General features: G+C 33.4%; 1 protein-coding gene and 2 long non-coding RNA genes across 3 annotated transcripts; 2 read left to right on the top strand and 1 right to left on the bottom strand.

Moving 5' to 3' along the window:
• Window positions 1-263: 263 nt before the first annotated feature.
• Window positions 264-2317, top strand: LOC111916161 (uncharacterized). Its single transcript, XR_002858443.2, has 2 exons — window positions 264-1976; window positions 2084-2317. It is a non-coding gene; the product is annotated as an uncharacterized LOC111916161 (long non-coding RNA).
• A 330-nt stretch (window positions 2318-2647) lies between these two features.
• Window positions 2648-3833, top strand: LOC122196891 (uncharacterized). Its single transcript, XR_006189334.2, has 2 exons — window positions 2648-3061; window positions 3546-3833. It is a non-coding gene; the product is annotated as an uncharacterized LOC122196891 (long non-coding RNA).
• Window positions 3834-7479: 3646 nt separating this feature from the next.
• Window positions 7480-10093, bottom strand: LOC111916162 (laccase-11). Its single transcript, XM_023911798.2, has 6 exons — window positions 9931-10093; window positions 9641-9792; window positions 9176-9420; window positions 8956-9084; window positions 7933-8856; window positions 7480-7851 (listed from the first exon to the last, which is right to left on the bottom strand). Exons 1-6 carry the CDS (start codon window positions 10045-10047, stop codon window positions 7721-7723), a joined length of 1698 nt encoding a protein of 565 aa, XP_023767566.1. The 5' UTR covers window positions 10048-10093; the 3' UTR covers window positions 7480-7720.
• Window positions 10094-11558: the final 1465 nt, after the last annotated feature.

Here is an 11558-nt window from a genome sequence, read left to right on the forward strand (position 1 = left end):
AATATATAAGTGGACCTTTAAGGGTTGTTCTATTGGGTTTTTTAGCCCATGAGGAAAGCCCACTTCTTTAGCCCATGTATATATATCTTACTATATTATTATATAATCCTTATTATTTCTAAAAATAGATTTAAGACGTCCAAATGTTTAAGCTTAAAGTACAACAAAGGCTCAATATAATAATGTTTTAATTTTAATGTTTAGATAATAAGGCAATATATACAAGTACCAAATGCGAATTGATATTTCCACTGTGTTTTTTTATACATCCACTTACTCCTAAGGAAAATTGACAATTGTACCCTTTGTTTATATTTAGAATGTAATTATTGTCTATATTTAATATAATATATATTTTTTAATTCCTTTGTTATAAATAAAAGAATAAATTAACCCAACTCCTTTTATCTCCACCAGTTACCTTTCGTCTACACCACGTCGGAGAATTTCAACCTACATTCACAGTGATCTCTAATTCGATTTTACCGCAATCTTAAGCCTATAACTCCCTTCTTCATCTGCTAAGTTACTGGTCTTCCCTTTGAACCAAAATCTCCTACAGAGTCCCATCTTTCTTGATTCTTTCATTCCTTCTGTTACTGGTCATTGCTTTCCTCGTCTCCTGTCATCATCAAGAAACTCTCCCATCTTTTCCCAATACAAATAAACATAAGCATCACCGGACCTTCCAGAGAAATACCCACCTCTGATTGATTCCATTTGGGGACGAAGCTCACCCAAAAAGGCCCTCCCACCACCACCCCTCTGTCATCCTCAAGAAACCCGAAAACAGAAGCCTTACTCATCACCAACGATGAAACCTCGAAGAATTGTTAAGCCATTAAACTCTCCCGTAAATTGAATTTTGAAACCTTAAAATCCCATGGACCAGCAAATCCGATTTTGAAAGGTGGTTTTGATTTTGGTACTTACAGGTGGTTTCTTGAAGTTGAAATTGTTGATTTAGTTGGTGGTTTTGGAATGGTTTTGTAGGTGATTTTGGTAATTATAGGTGGTTTTCTTCAAATGGTTTTCGATTTTGCAGGTGGTGGTAGAAGAAGCTGTTTCCGACGAAGATGTGGTTTGAAGGTGGGTGTCGACGGAAAGTGAGGGTGGGCGTTGACGGAAGGGGAGAAAAAAAAGGGGTTGGATTAAAAAAGATATGTTATATTAATAGAGATATATTACACTCGAAACATAAATGGGCATAATTGTCATTTCCCTTTGGAAGTCTGTGGATGTATAAGAAACATCAGTGGAAATATCAGCACCCAATGCAATATAGGGATTTTATTTTCATTTCTATCAGCATCTTTATCTTTAGGAAAGATAAGATGTAAACTCGATTCTAACATGAACTCTAAATAAGGAGGCAATTCAAATTTCAAAATCCTCTGAATTCGAATCTCATTTGAAGAATCTCCTTTTTCCTTTAAACGTGCTCTCCCATATCAGATCATTTCACAATTCACTGCCATTACCACCACCACTAAGCGTGCCGACACCAAATCAGCAACACCCACTCTAGCTCCACCCCTGCCACTCCGTCCAGTGAACCTTGGTGCAACTTCGTCCTCCGCAACCCCACCCTTTATCAAAAATCGATACTATGGAAGACAAATGATGTGTGGTCTTTTGATTTCATCGTGAATGCAAAAAAGATAAATCTGGAATTTCCCCCGAACCCCCCTTCTCTCTCTCTCTCTCTCTCTCTCTCTCTCTCTCGATTTCATCTGGATTCAATATAAAGGCTCTTATTATTGAGCATAAATTAGGGATTTTTGTTTTCTACTTGAGATTTATGGAAAATGGGGCGGTATTTGATAAATTCATACTGATTTCTTCTACAAAACACCAATATCTCAAAAGGTAATGTAAAAATTAAGGTAATTGATGCTCTGTTTTTTTGGTTTCAGGATTTCATTTCTTTTATGTGCTCTCTTCCTGTGTGATTCATCTGGTTTATATATCTGAAAGTAAGTACATCACATTCTTTTATCTAATCAGTTAATGTTTTTAATTTTTGGGTTTCATTTATTAATGGTTCAATTAACCTTTTTCCCAATGATTAACTCTGATGAAGAAGCAAATCTAGGTTTTTTTGATAGAGCTTGGATTACCCTGTTTGCCAGAGATGGAAGATAAAGACAAAGGGTGTATATCGATTTTTTCCCAGTGCTTAATACATAACTTTGTGCTTTTTTTTCCATTTCTTTTTAATGATTCTTTAATAAGGTGTAGCTTACATTGAATTGTCATTTGAAATAACCAAGCAAGAGCTACCTAAACCATTTAATTCTTATTAACATTCATGATATGTGGTGATGAACACGTGTTTTGGTGTAGGTTGTAATGGCCAAATATGCTAACCTGATTGAACAAAGTCCAATGGAATTGACTATCTGAAATGGAGTAACTAAAATAAAAAATCCAAGTCTAATGGCAGCAGTTGCCCATAAAATGGCTGAATCATTTGTATCTATAATGACCATTCACCGCAACTGATAGATTAAGTATATATATATATATATATATATATATATATATATATATATATATATATATATATATATATATATATATATATATATATATATATATATATATATATATATATATATATATATATATTATATTGAGGGGACAAGTATGGTGTGGTAAATTAAGTTTTGGAGTTGATTTCTTAGATGGTTGTGATTTTTCACTGCTAAGTAAGTGCGATCTCACTAAACCATTATTGTTTTATAATTGTTACAATTATGGGTGAATGATTAACATAAATTGTTATTTAGTAACTTAACTTTTATTTTTATGTAATTTTCACTAAATAATGATAGATTTAGGCATTAAATTGTTATAATAATGGTTCATTGATGTGTGTTACATTGCACTTTAAAATGAATGAAAGAAAATTGATATTTCATACATTTAACCATATTTAAATCAATGAAAATATGATATTGTTTCTTGTGGTTAATTTTTTTATATATTTACAAGGTGTGTGCGCGTGACATATTCAAATACTATTTTAACCAGGGCCACCATTAGATAATCGATTTTGGTAAGTGTTAGTTGTTTATTTTGTTATTTATTTATTGATTTTACAAGTACTAAAGGTGGGTTTTTGGTGGTTCGGAAGCATGCCAACGAGCACTTTCCTTTCTTAGTAATTTGTTGTAATTCTACCTAATTATAGCATTGTACTTTTATAGATTTTCTTACTAATACATTGTGCAAGTAAGTAAGAAAGTACAATGATGTAATAAATGAAAAAAAATAACAATGTTCTTTTAATTTTTATCAAATTAATTTAAATTAGTTGCCATACACAGACAAACAAATTCACTCGTACACACACAAAGCTACATAGATATGGTTGAGTGGTTTTGGCCTACTTCAATTAAACTTGAAGTTCTAACTAGAAAAGATTATGATAACAAGATAACCTTCAAAATCAATATTTATATGTTTCCTTTACTCTTTATCTTTATACATTTGTAGTCATTATTGTTAATTTTTTTGATGTTTTGTTGGTGTTGGTCTAGGATGTTGACGTGTCTGGACAGTGGAACTTGGATGGTTGTTTCATCGTCTGTGTATATGTGTGGTTATTTAAAAACAATCATGGAGCCTTTGAATTTGAGAATTTCAAGAAATTATGTTGGATTATAATGAGGAAAGTGATGAATTTTTTATTTCATTGTAATTAAAAAGAAAATATTTTTTTGTTGGATTGAATAGGATCGATCATTCTTGAAAGAACGTGATTTTGTAGAGTTACGATGTTAATGGTGTGTTTATATTGTGAAAATTGGAATGGAAATAATTTCTAATCCCACATCCTAGACCAACACCAACAAAAACATACTTTCCATACATAATAATCTCACATTCATATCTAATAAGTTTGTAATCGATATGATATAATACAAGATCTCGATATGATATAATACAAGATCTAGTGCTAGAAAACAAATATAGAAATGTTTAATATACTTTTAGAAAACATTTTGTTTTTGGAAATATCATCCAACAAGAAAAACTATACATAGGTTTTTATTTGATAAACTCTCCATATCCCACATCGTTGATATGATTATGCTTCTTCAACCAATAATCAACATTTTTAATTGTAACCATCACACCACATCTCTAATGTGTTCCTTCGGTATTTAATCAACATATGAATATATCGTCACTAATCAACATTTAAATTAAACAAAAAGCTACAAATTCACCAAACTAAAATAAAAAATAAGTAAAAGAACACTAATCAAATATAAGTTTTTATGATCAATGTATTGATATATATTTTATTTTCAAACCTATCTTTTCATGTTTTATTTTTATTGTTTTTGTATTTGTTACCATGACTTGTAAAACTTTTTGATTTAGTACTAAAATGAAAAAAAAACTCTTAACTTTTTAAATTAATTAAATAAGATTTATTTGAAATAAATAACTACATAGGTAAGTGTAACTTGTGCATAGTAAAATTTTATTTTCTTTATGTATTATGGAATTATAACTATTTGTTGCCGCAAAACGACCGATAACAATATGTGTATCTGTTGTATTTTTTGAAATATAACATGTTTCCGCATGAAAATAATTGGTATAAAAGAATTACTCGTCGCCTCCGCTTTGCATGAGAAAATGAAAAGGCAAATAAACCTTAAAACTGGATCATGGTATAATTATGGATGAACATTTGGACATCTAGACAGGACCGAGAACCGGCCTCAACATTGTTAAAAACAACATAATGCTATAATAGTTGTTAAATAAATTATGAATGTAAGTGTATATCTACTTGAATCAGTGTTATCGCATGAGCAACTTTACATTGCATTGTCCTCAGAGACATCACGTGGCAACACAGATCTATTATTGAATCCTAAAAACAAGTTCAAAGACGACGAAGTTTATACCTCAAATGTGGTGTATACAAAAGTGGTGCACGGTTAATATTATAAACTCAACCATTAGTAATTACATGTATGCTGTTTTGAGTTTGTCTTTTTTTAGTTATTATAATATATGATGATTAAAAATTAAAAAATTTGTTATTGAAATCTTAATAAGTTTTAGGCAAATTACATAATGGTCCATGTTGTTTTTCATATTCTTGGTTTTCATAACTAATTTTTTTCATTACATGTATGGTAAAACCCGAAAAAAATTATTTGCCTCCCGCCGCTCTGCGCGGGTGACGACTATATATATATATATATATATATATATATATATATATATATATATATATATATATATATATATATATATGTGTGTGTGTGTGTGTGTGTGTGTGTGTTTTCTACCCTAATCTTTATGAACTCATAAAATTCCCAACCATCAAGAGAGATAGAGAGAGGTAAGAAGCAAAAGGGGGTTTTTCTCAATTCTCAGTTTTGAAGATACACCTGAAGTGTTTGATAATTTCCCAGAGATCCAATGGTCCATTTTGTTTAATTTTTAGAAAGCAGCTTCCTAACATTGAGACATTCAGATCCAACGCTTGAATTGTCGAGATCGTATCCAAAACCTCGGAAATCGCAACATCTGTTAGCTGCTTGACACAACCAACACTTTTGGTGGTATTCTTCTTTGTCTTTGCTTATTTGATACTATATACTTGATGTGATTTAGTTCCAAGTGTATGATGATTATTGTATGCCTCTAGTACATCTAGAGAAGATTTTGTGTTACTCTAATATTAGTGATAGTGGATTTGAAGCAACTCTAGTAGTCCCATGGTTTTACTCTTATTTCTTAAGAGATTTCCATATTAAAAATTCCTTTGGTTGATTATTTATTGTTTTGGGTTGATTATATTGATCATATAGCTAGCATTGGGGTTGATTTGTTGCAAGTGAAAATATCATATTTGTTTGCATCCTAAAGGTTCATTCAAGACGGAAAAAGTTTAGTCAAAAAAAGTTGTATTCCGCATTGTTATTTACTGTTGTGGCTGTGTTTTTTCCCATCATGTTCTTATAATCACATTCTAGTGAAGATGTAAGGAGCACCCAACACCTGAAAAAATTTCGTGAACATTAGCAAAAAAATCAACTACTAGATAAATAAATTTTGTTAAAACATTGCCAAGCAAAGAATTTTGAAGCACAATGTTATAAGGGTTATATTTTTAGTTTTTAATCTAAACCCTTGAGACCCGCACAAGATAAAATAAAAATTAATATCAATAAAAAACAACCCTCAAGGTCATAAATGTATTTAACATCGTTTTTCTTGCAAGGATTGCATTAAACAGATGAAACTAAAACTAATAAAGCACGAAACTAAATATATTTTAGAAAATATACATGATCGAATAGGTGCAACTCCATTTCTTGATAGGTTGATCCATCCTATTTGATTCATGTGGTCACAAAAACACACCTAGAGATGAACAAATTTCATGTTATCCTTTCATTGCGCAAATAGGACAACATGAAACCATCTTTTCTTCAACCTTCATCCTAAAAGCAGATAAAAGTCAAAACTTTGGCTTCATTCTCTTTAAGTTGATGTTAATGTGGTGCTAATTCCTTCTTGGTATGAGCATAATTTTTATTTAGACCCAAAACTCACAACCATGTGTTATAAAGGAAAAAAAAATCACAATGATGTGTTTCAAAAACAATAGCAACAAACTATCAATTTTACACTTTTTCTTCACCATGATTACCTGGATGGATCTTGAAGTTTAGAACATAAATCAACACGCCATAATCTTCCCATGTTATCGAAAAGAACACATGAACCGAAAATTTGTAGAAAAACAAACAACAAAGGTGTCCAAGTCCATCTTCAACAAGTCAACAGCCTGAAAATAGTCAATAAAGAAATACGCCATCAAAATACTCACGACATAAGATGTAATGTGTGTGATTCAAACCAGAACAAAAGACACTTACAAGAGACCTACACATCGTCTTCTTCCTCAAATTTGATCCCAATGATGATGGTGCTAGGGTTTGGATAAAATACATGTGTGTGTGTATGTGAGAGAGAGAGAGAGAGAGAGGAGCGATCAAATGCCATTTCAAATTTTGAAGGAACCATTATTTTCCAATATTGAATGTTCTAAACTTCACCTAACATCTGATCGACTTATCTAATTTTTGATAAACCGATATAAATCGAGATTTCTCTTTCTAAATCAGTTACCTGAATCGATTAACACAAAGAGCGAGGTTTAAAGAACAGTGCCGAGGATTTATGAAGTTAAAGCATAGACGATCTATAGGCGAGATATGAAAGAAAACATGTCGGGTTGGGAATTTTAGATAGGAAGGAAACTATTGGGTTGGGTTGCCTTGATTTTATGGGATTGATTGTCAATTTGATTGAAACCGAATTAAAAGTATAGTATATGTGAGCAATGAATTTAGAGTAAGAGATTGACATATTGGTATTTTAACTTTGTGAAATGAAAGGGAAAATCACTTACGCAGGCTATGAGGAGATGCCACATGTCAATAGGATCCTCTTTTATTAGAGTGGGATTGTATGAATCACAACACAAATAACATCAAAGTTTACATGTGACAATTGACATGTCAACTTGATTAAAAAAATCAAACAATTTTTTAGTAATTAAAAATACACACAACAAAGTATGAAACATGATTATTTTTTTTCTTTTTCCAGTTTCATTCCTTGTTAAACTCTCAAACAAACCGCAACCTTCATCGGAAAATGTACACTTAATTGGTTAGCACGATGGAAGATCCTTTGGCGGAGGACGAACCGCCTGATCTTTTCCAGGTCCATCTTCCACCACAAACGCCGTCTTCAATCCCCATCCGGTGTGCAACTCCAAATGACAGTGAAAGAACCAAACACCTATACAAGAATTAGTTACATATGGATTTTAACGTTGTGTGTGTATATGGGTGTTTTGTTTGTGGTAAAGATGATCGATACCTGGATTATCAGCTCGGAATCGAATGGCAACCCAACCACCGGTGGGAACACCGACGGTGTTCCTCTCCGGTGGATCAACCAAGTTATACTTGGCTGGATCCTTGGAAGAATCGAAGTTGCCAATGCCAGTTCCAACGACAAAGAAATTAAACCCATGAAGATGAAAAGGGTGAGATTCAACGCTTAACAAATTGGTATCTTGTATGACCAATTCAACAGTGGAATTAAACGTGATTTTGCTCAACCGTGTTCCCTTTGAAGTGAAAAGATTAGCAGTAAGGGGAGCACCGGTGTAGTTAAAAGTCGTCGGAGGCTTATCGGGAAAATCAGTTTTAAACACTCCTTTCATGTTAAAGTAATGAGCCTGAAGAAGTCCAGTTTCCGGCATCACAAATGTTATGTTGTTCAAGGATGCAGAAAGCCGAGTTCCATTGAGGCACGTAGCACAATCACTCTTCCCAAGCCCGATGGTGAAAAACAAATTCCGATCAACTTTCAATGGCACATTCGCCGGAAAGTTAGGGGTGTTTAAGCTCCGGAGCTTTTGGTTATAACTTAAAGCAAAGTTGGTGTCATTAGGTAATGGCAGGATAGGGAGTGTAGGAATGACGGTGGTGGGAATGTTTTTATATTGGAAAATTGCGGTGGCGGTTTTGTTGTCAACCGGAATTGGAACATCTTGGAATGGTCGCACCGCCATGAAGTAGCGGCCGGGAGTCCGGCTGGCGGAGACGATCACATTTGTTGTTTGGCCTGGAGCAATCAGTAAAGCATTTGTAGTGAATGGTTTTGTGTAAACTGCATCGATCTCCACCACTGTCATGTTGTGGCCGGCGATTGCAAAAAATAGTTCATCGTTGAGTGCAGCGTTGACTATTCTCAAGAGGTATTTCTTTCCTTGTTCAACTTCCATAGCAAATGTATCTAAAACGAAAAAAAAAATCCCAAAACTAATAAAGTTGTACAAGATCTAAAATGCATTAACGAATAGATTATTGATCGGTATAATCAACTTATACATACGTTTCTCAGAACATGGAAAAAGTGGGCCCGGTTTTCCATTGATCGTGTGCGCGTCGGACATATTTGGTGGCAAACCTAAAGCGTTCCCTTGCTTCACAACTTGTTCAACATCCGCATGCCACCATTCACCTACGAATAACAAATATTTTGTGTTTTTAATTTATCAGATTTGAGAAACATTTAACGATGAAAGTACGTTAAAAGTACACATATAGTTTACCAAACACGATGACTTGTTCTCCATCGGGTCGTGGGAATGGAAATGGCACTGATTGTTTAGGTAAAATTACAATAGCACCATAAACAGTTGCTCTGAGCCATAGAATATGTGCATGCCACCAAAGTGTCCCTCTTTGGCCTGTAATGTTGAAGTCATAAACGTAGCTATTCCCGGTCTGGATCGGGCATTGTGTGATGTACGCCGGTCCATCAGCCCACCCGTTAGCATACTGTTTCAGACCATGCCTAAAAAAGAGAGCCAAGAAACCATAATTAACCATATAAGACTCCAACGAATATGATAGAATAGAATATCGTTTTTCCTTCAATAGTATAAAAGAATACTATGAGTCATTGAGTGAGACGTATAAAGGTCACAAAATGGAGCGACATATAACAAGCTTAAAATAAAAGATATATTGTGTATGCGTTTGTTTGTGTAATAAATAATTTTTAAACCTCATACCAATGAATGGACATATTGTATTGGGCATGGTTTGAAACGTTGATAAGAACTCTATCGCCTTCTCGAGCATAAACTGTTGGACCTGGAAACCTCCCATTTACAGTTACAATTGGTTTTGCATGGCACAATCTGCTAACGTTCTTCACTTCGACCTTTTTTAAATACAAGAATATAATACAATCATTTTCTATAATAAACGAAACAAACATTGCAACGAAACCGATAAACTAATGTGGTGAAATGGGTTTTACCAACATGGTAATTAAAAGCCATAGAAACTACGAACTTACATTAAACTGATACTTCTTGGTGGCTGCCTTGACCTCAAGAGAAAGCAATGAAACACACATGAAAATGCAAATAATAAAAAAGGATTTTCCAAAAAAGAACGTATGATTAGTCGTCATCTTCCCCAATCGTTAGTTTCTAGGCTTTCTTAACAATGAATTAGTTGAGGAAGATGAAGAAATATATATAGATACATGTGTGTATATATATAAATACATATATACATGTATTAGGTAGAATGGAGAAGTGAGGAGGGTGTAGAGCAAAACGTTTAAGTTAAACATGTGGATAGTACGAGACTTCAAAAAACAATTACTCAAACACACGAATAAAAAAAAATCTTACAGATGGTTGTTTTAGAAAAGTATTAGTGGGTTTTATAAGATTTTGCTTTATATATGTAATGGCTATAAAACATTGATTAAATTGATTACGGTCCACTAGTTTTTTGATTTTATAATAAATATGTATTTATAATATTTGATGAGAGATGTATGTAATTATTTTTATTAGTTTATTTGTTAAATCAAATGTATAAACAAAGCATTATATCGTAAGTTTCTACTTTTAGAAATAAATTTGATGTATATTTGAAGATCTGGTCATGAGAGGTACACAAGAGCAACTTAGGTTTGGTGGGATCGTGAGCTTTACCGTGGGGGAAAAGGAATACAGCGAAATCAGTTTTTCTTTCTGTGAATCAAAATCCACGCACTGTAAAGAACTAAGAAAGTAGAATTCAGTTTTAAGTAAATTACACAAATGGTCCATGTTGTTTTATCTATTATGCACTGTTTTATGTATTATACACGTCTGGTCCATAATTTATTTTTCTAAATTGAACCATCCTCTAGATATAACTATATAACTATGCTCCACGCCTAGTCCCTCTTTGAGGATGCCGTCTGTTTTGTACGTTAGAACATTCCATGTGGGAGTATTTTTGTCTTTTCATTTTAAGGCCGGACGGTATGGTGAGCGGGGAAGACCGCAGGAAACGTCCCGCGTGGAGAAACACCGCACTGGGGGTGCGGGAAAGGAAACGCGGGAAAGAGATGGGGGAGGGAGTCCCGCACTCTCTCTCTTCATTTGATTGGGTGTTTAATTTTTTTTTTTTCTGTTTTTTTTCTTTTTTTATTCCAAACGGCTACATAGCCGTTATATACATTTTTTTTTCTTTCTCTTTTCTTAAACTATAAATACCACAATATCCAATCATTTTTTTAACTCATATCTTATACTTCTCTCCAAAAAAATATTATTCAAAATGTTATATCTTTATCATTCGATTCGACGGCCGTAGATGATAATAAGTTTATTGGTTCCGTCATGGCGAAAACGGTTGCATACTATCACAACCGACTAGGCGAAACATCACGTGCACGATCTAAGCTAAGAAAGTCGTGGTTGCGTGGAAATCACGAAGCCGGACACAATCGCCTTATAGAAGATTATTTTGCAGATGACGCCATATACGCTGTAAATTTTCGACGTCGGTTCCGGATGAGAAAAGAACTATTCTTACGTATTGTTGGCGATTTGGAAGGCCGCTTTCCATATTTTCAATGGAAAATGGATGCAAGGCAGGTAAAAAGTTTCTCTCTCGTTCAAAAATGTATGACTGCAATTC

Source organism: Lactuca sativa, chromosome 3 (genome assembly GCF_002870075.4).
Source record: "Lactuca sativa cultivar Salinas chromosome 3, Lsat_Salinas_v11, whole genome shotgun sequence".
Lineage (NCBI taxonomy): Eukaryota > Viridiplantae > Streptophyta > Magnoliopsida > Asterales > Asteraceae > Lactuca > Lactuca sativa.

What these genes read in the sequence shown, in the direction of transcription:
- LOC111916162 (XM_023911798.2), bottom strand. Translation starts at nt 10,047, where the DNA reads ATGACGACTAATCATACGTTCTTTTTTGGAAAATCCTTTTTTATTATT. An exon ending in AGAACAAGTCATCGTGTTTG is followed by an intron (nt 9,085 to 9,175) that starts GTAAACTATATG and finishes TGTTATTCGTAG; the next exon opens with GTGAATGGTGGCATGCGGAT. An exon ending in TTTTCCATGTTCTGAGAAAC is followed by an intron (nt 8,857 to 8,955) that starts GTATGTATAAGT and finishes TTTTCGTTTTAG; the next exon opens with ATACATTTGCTATGGAAGTT.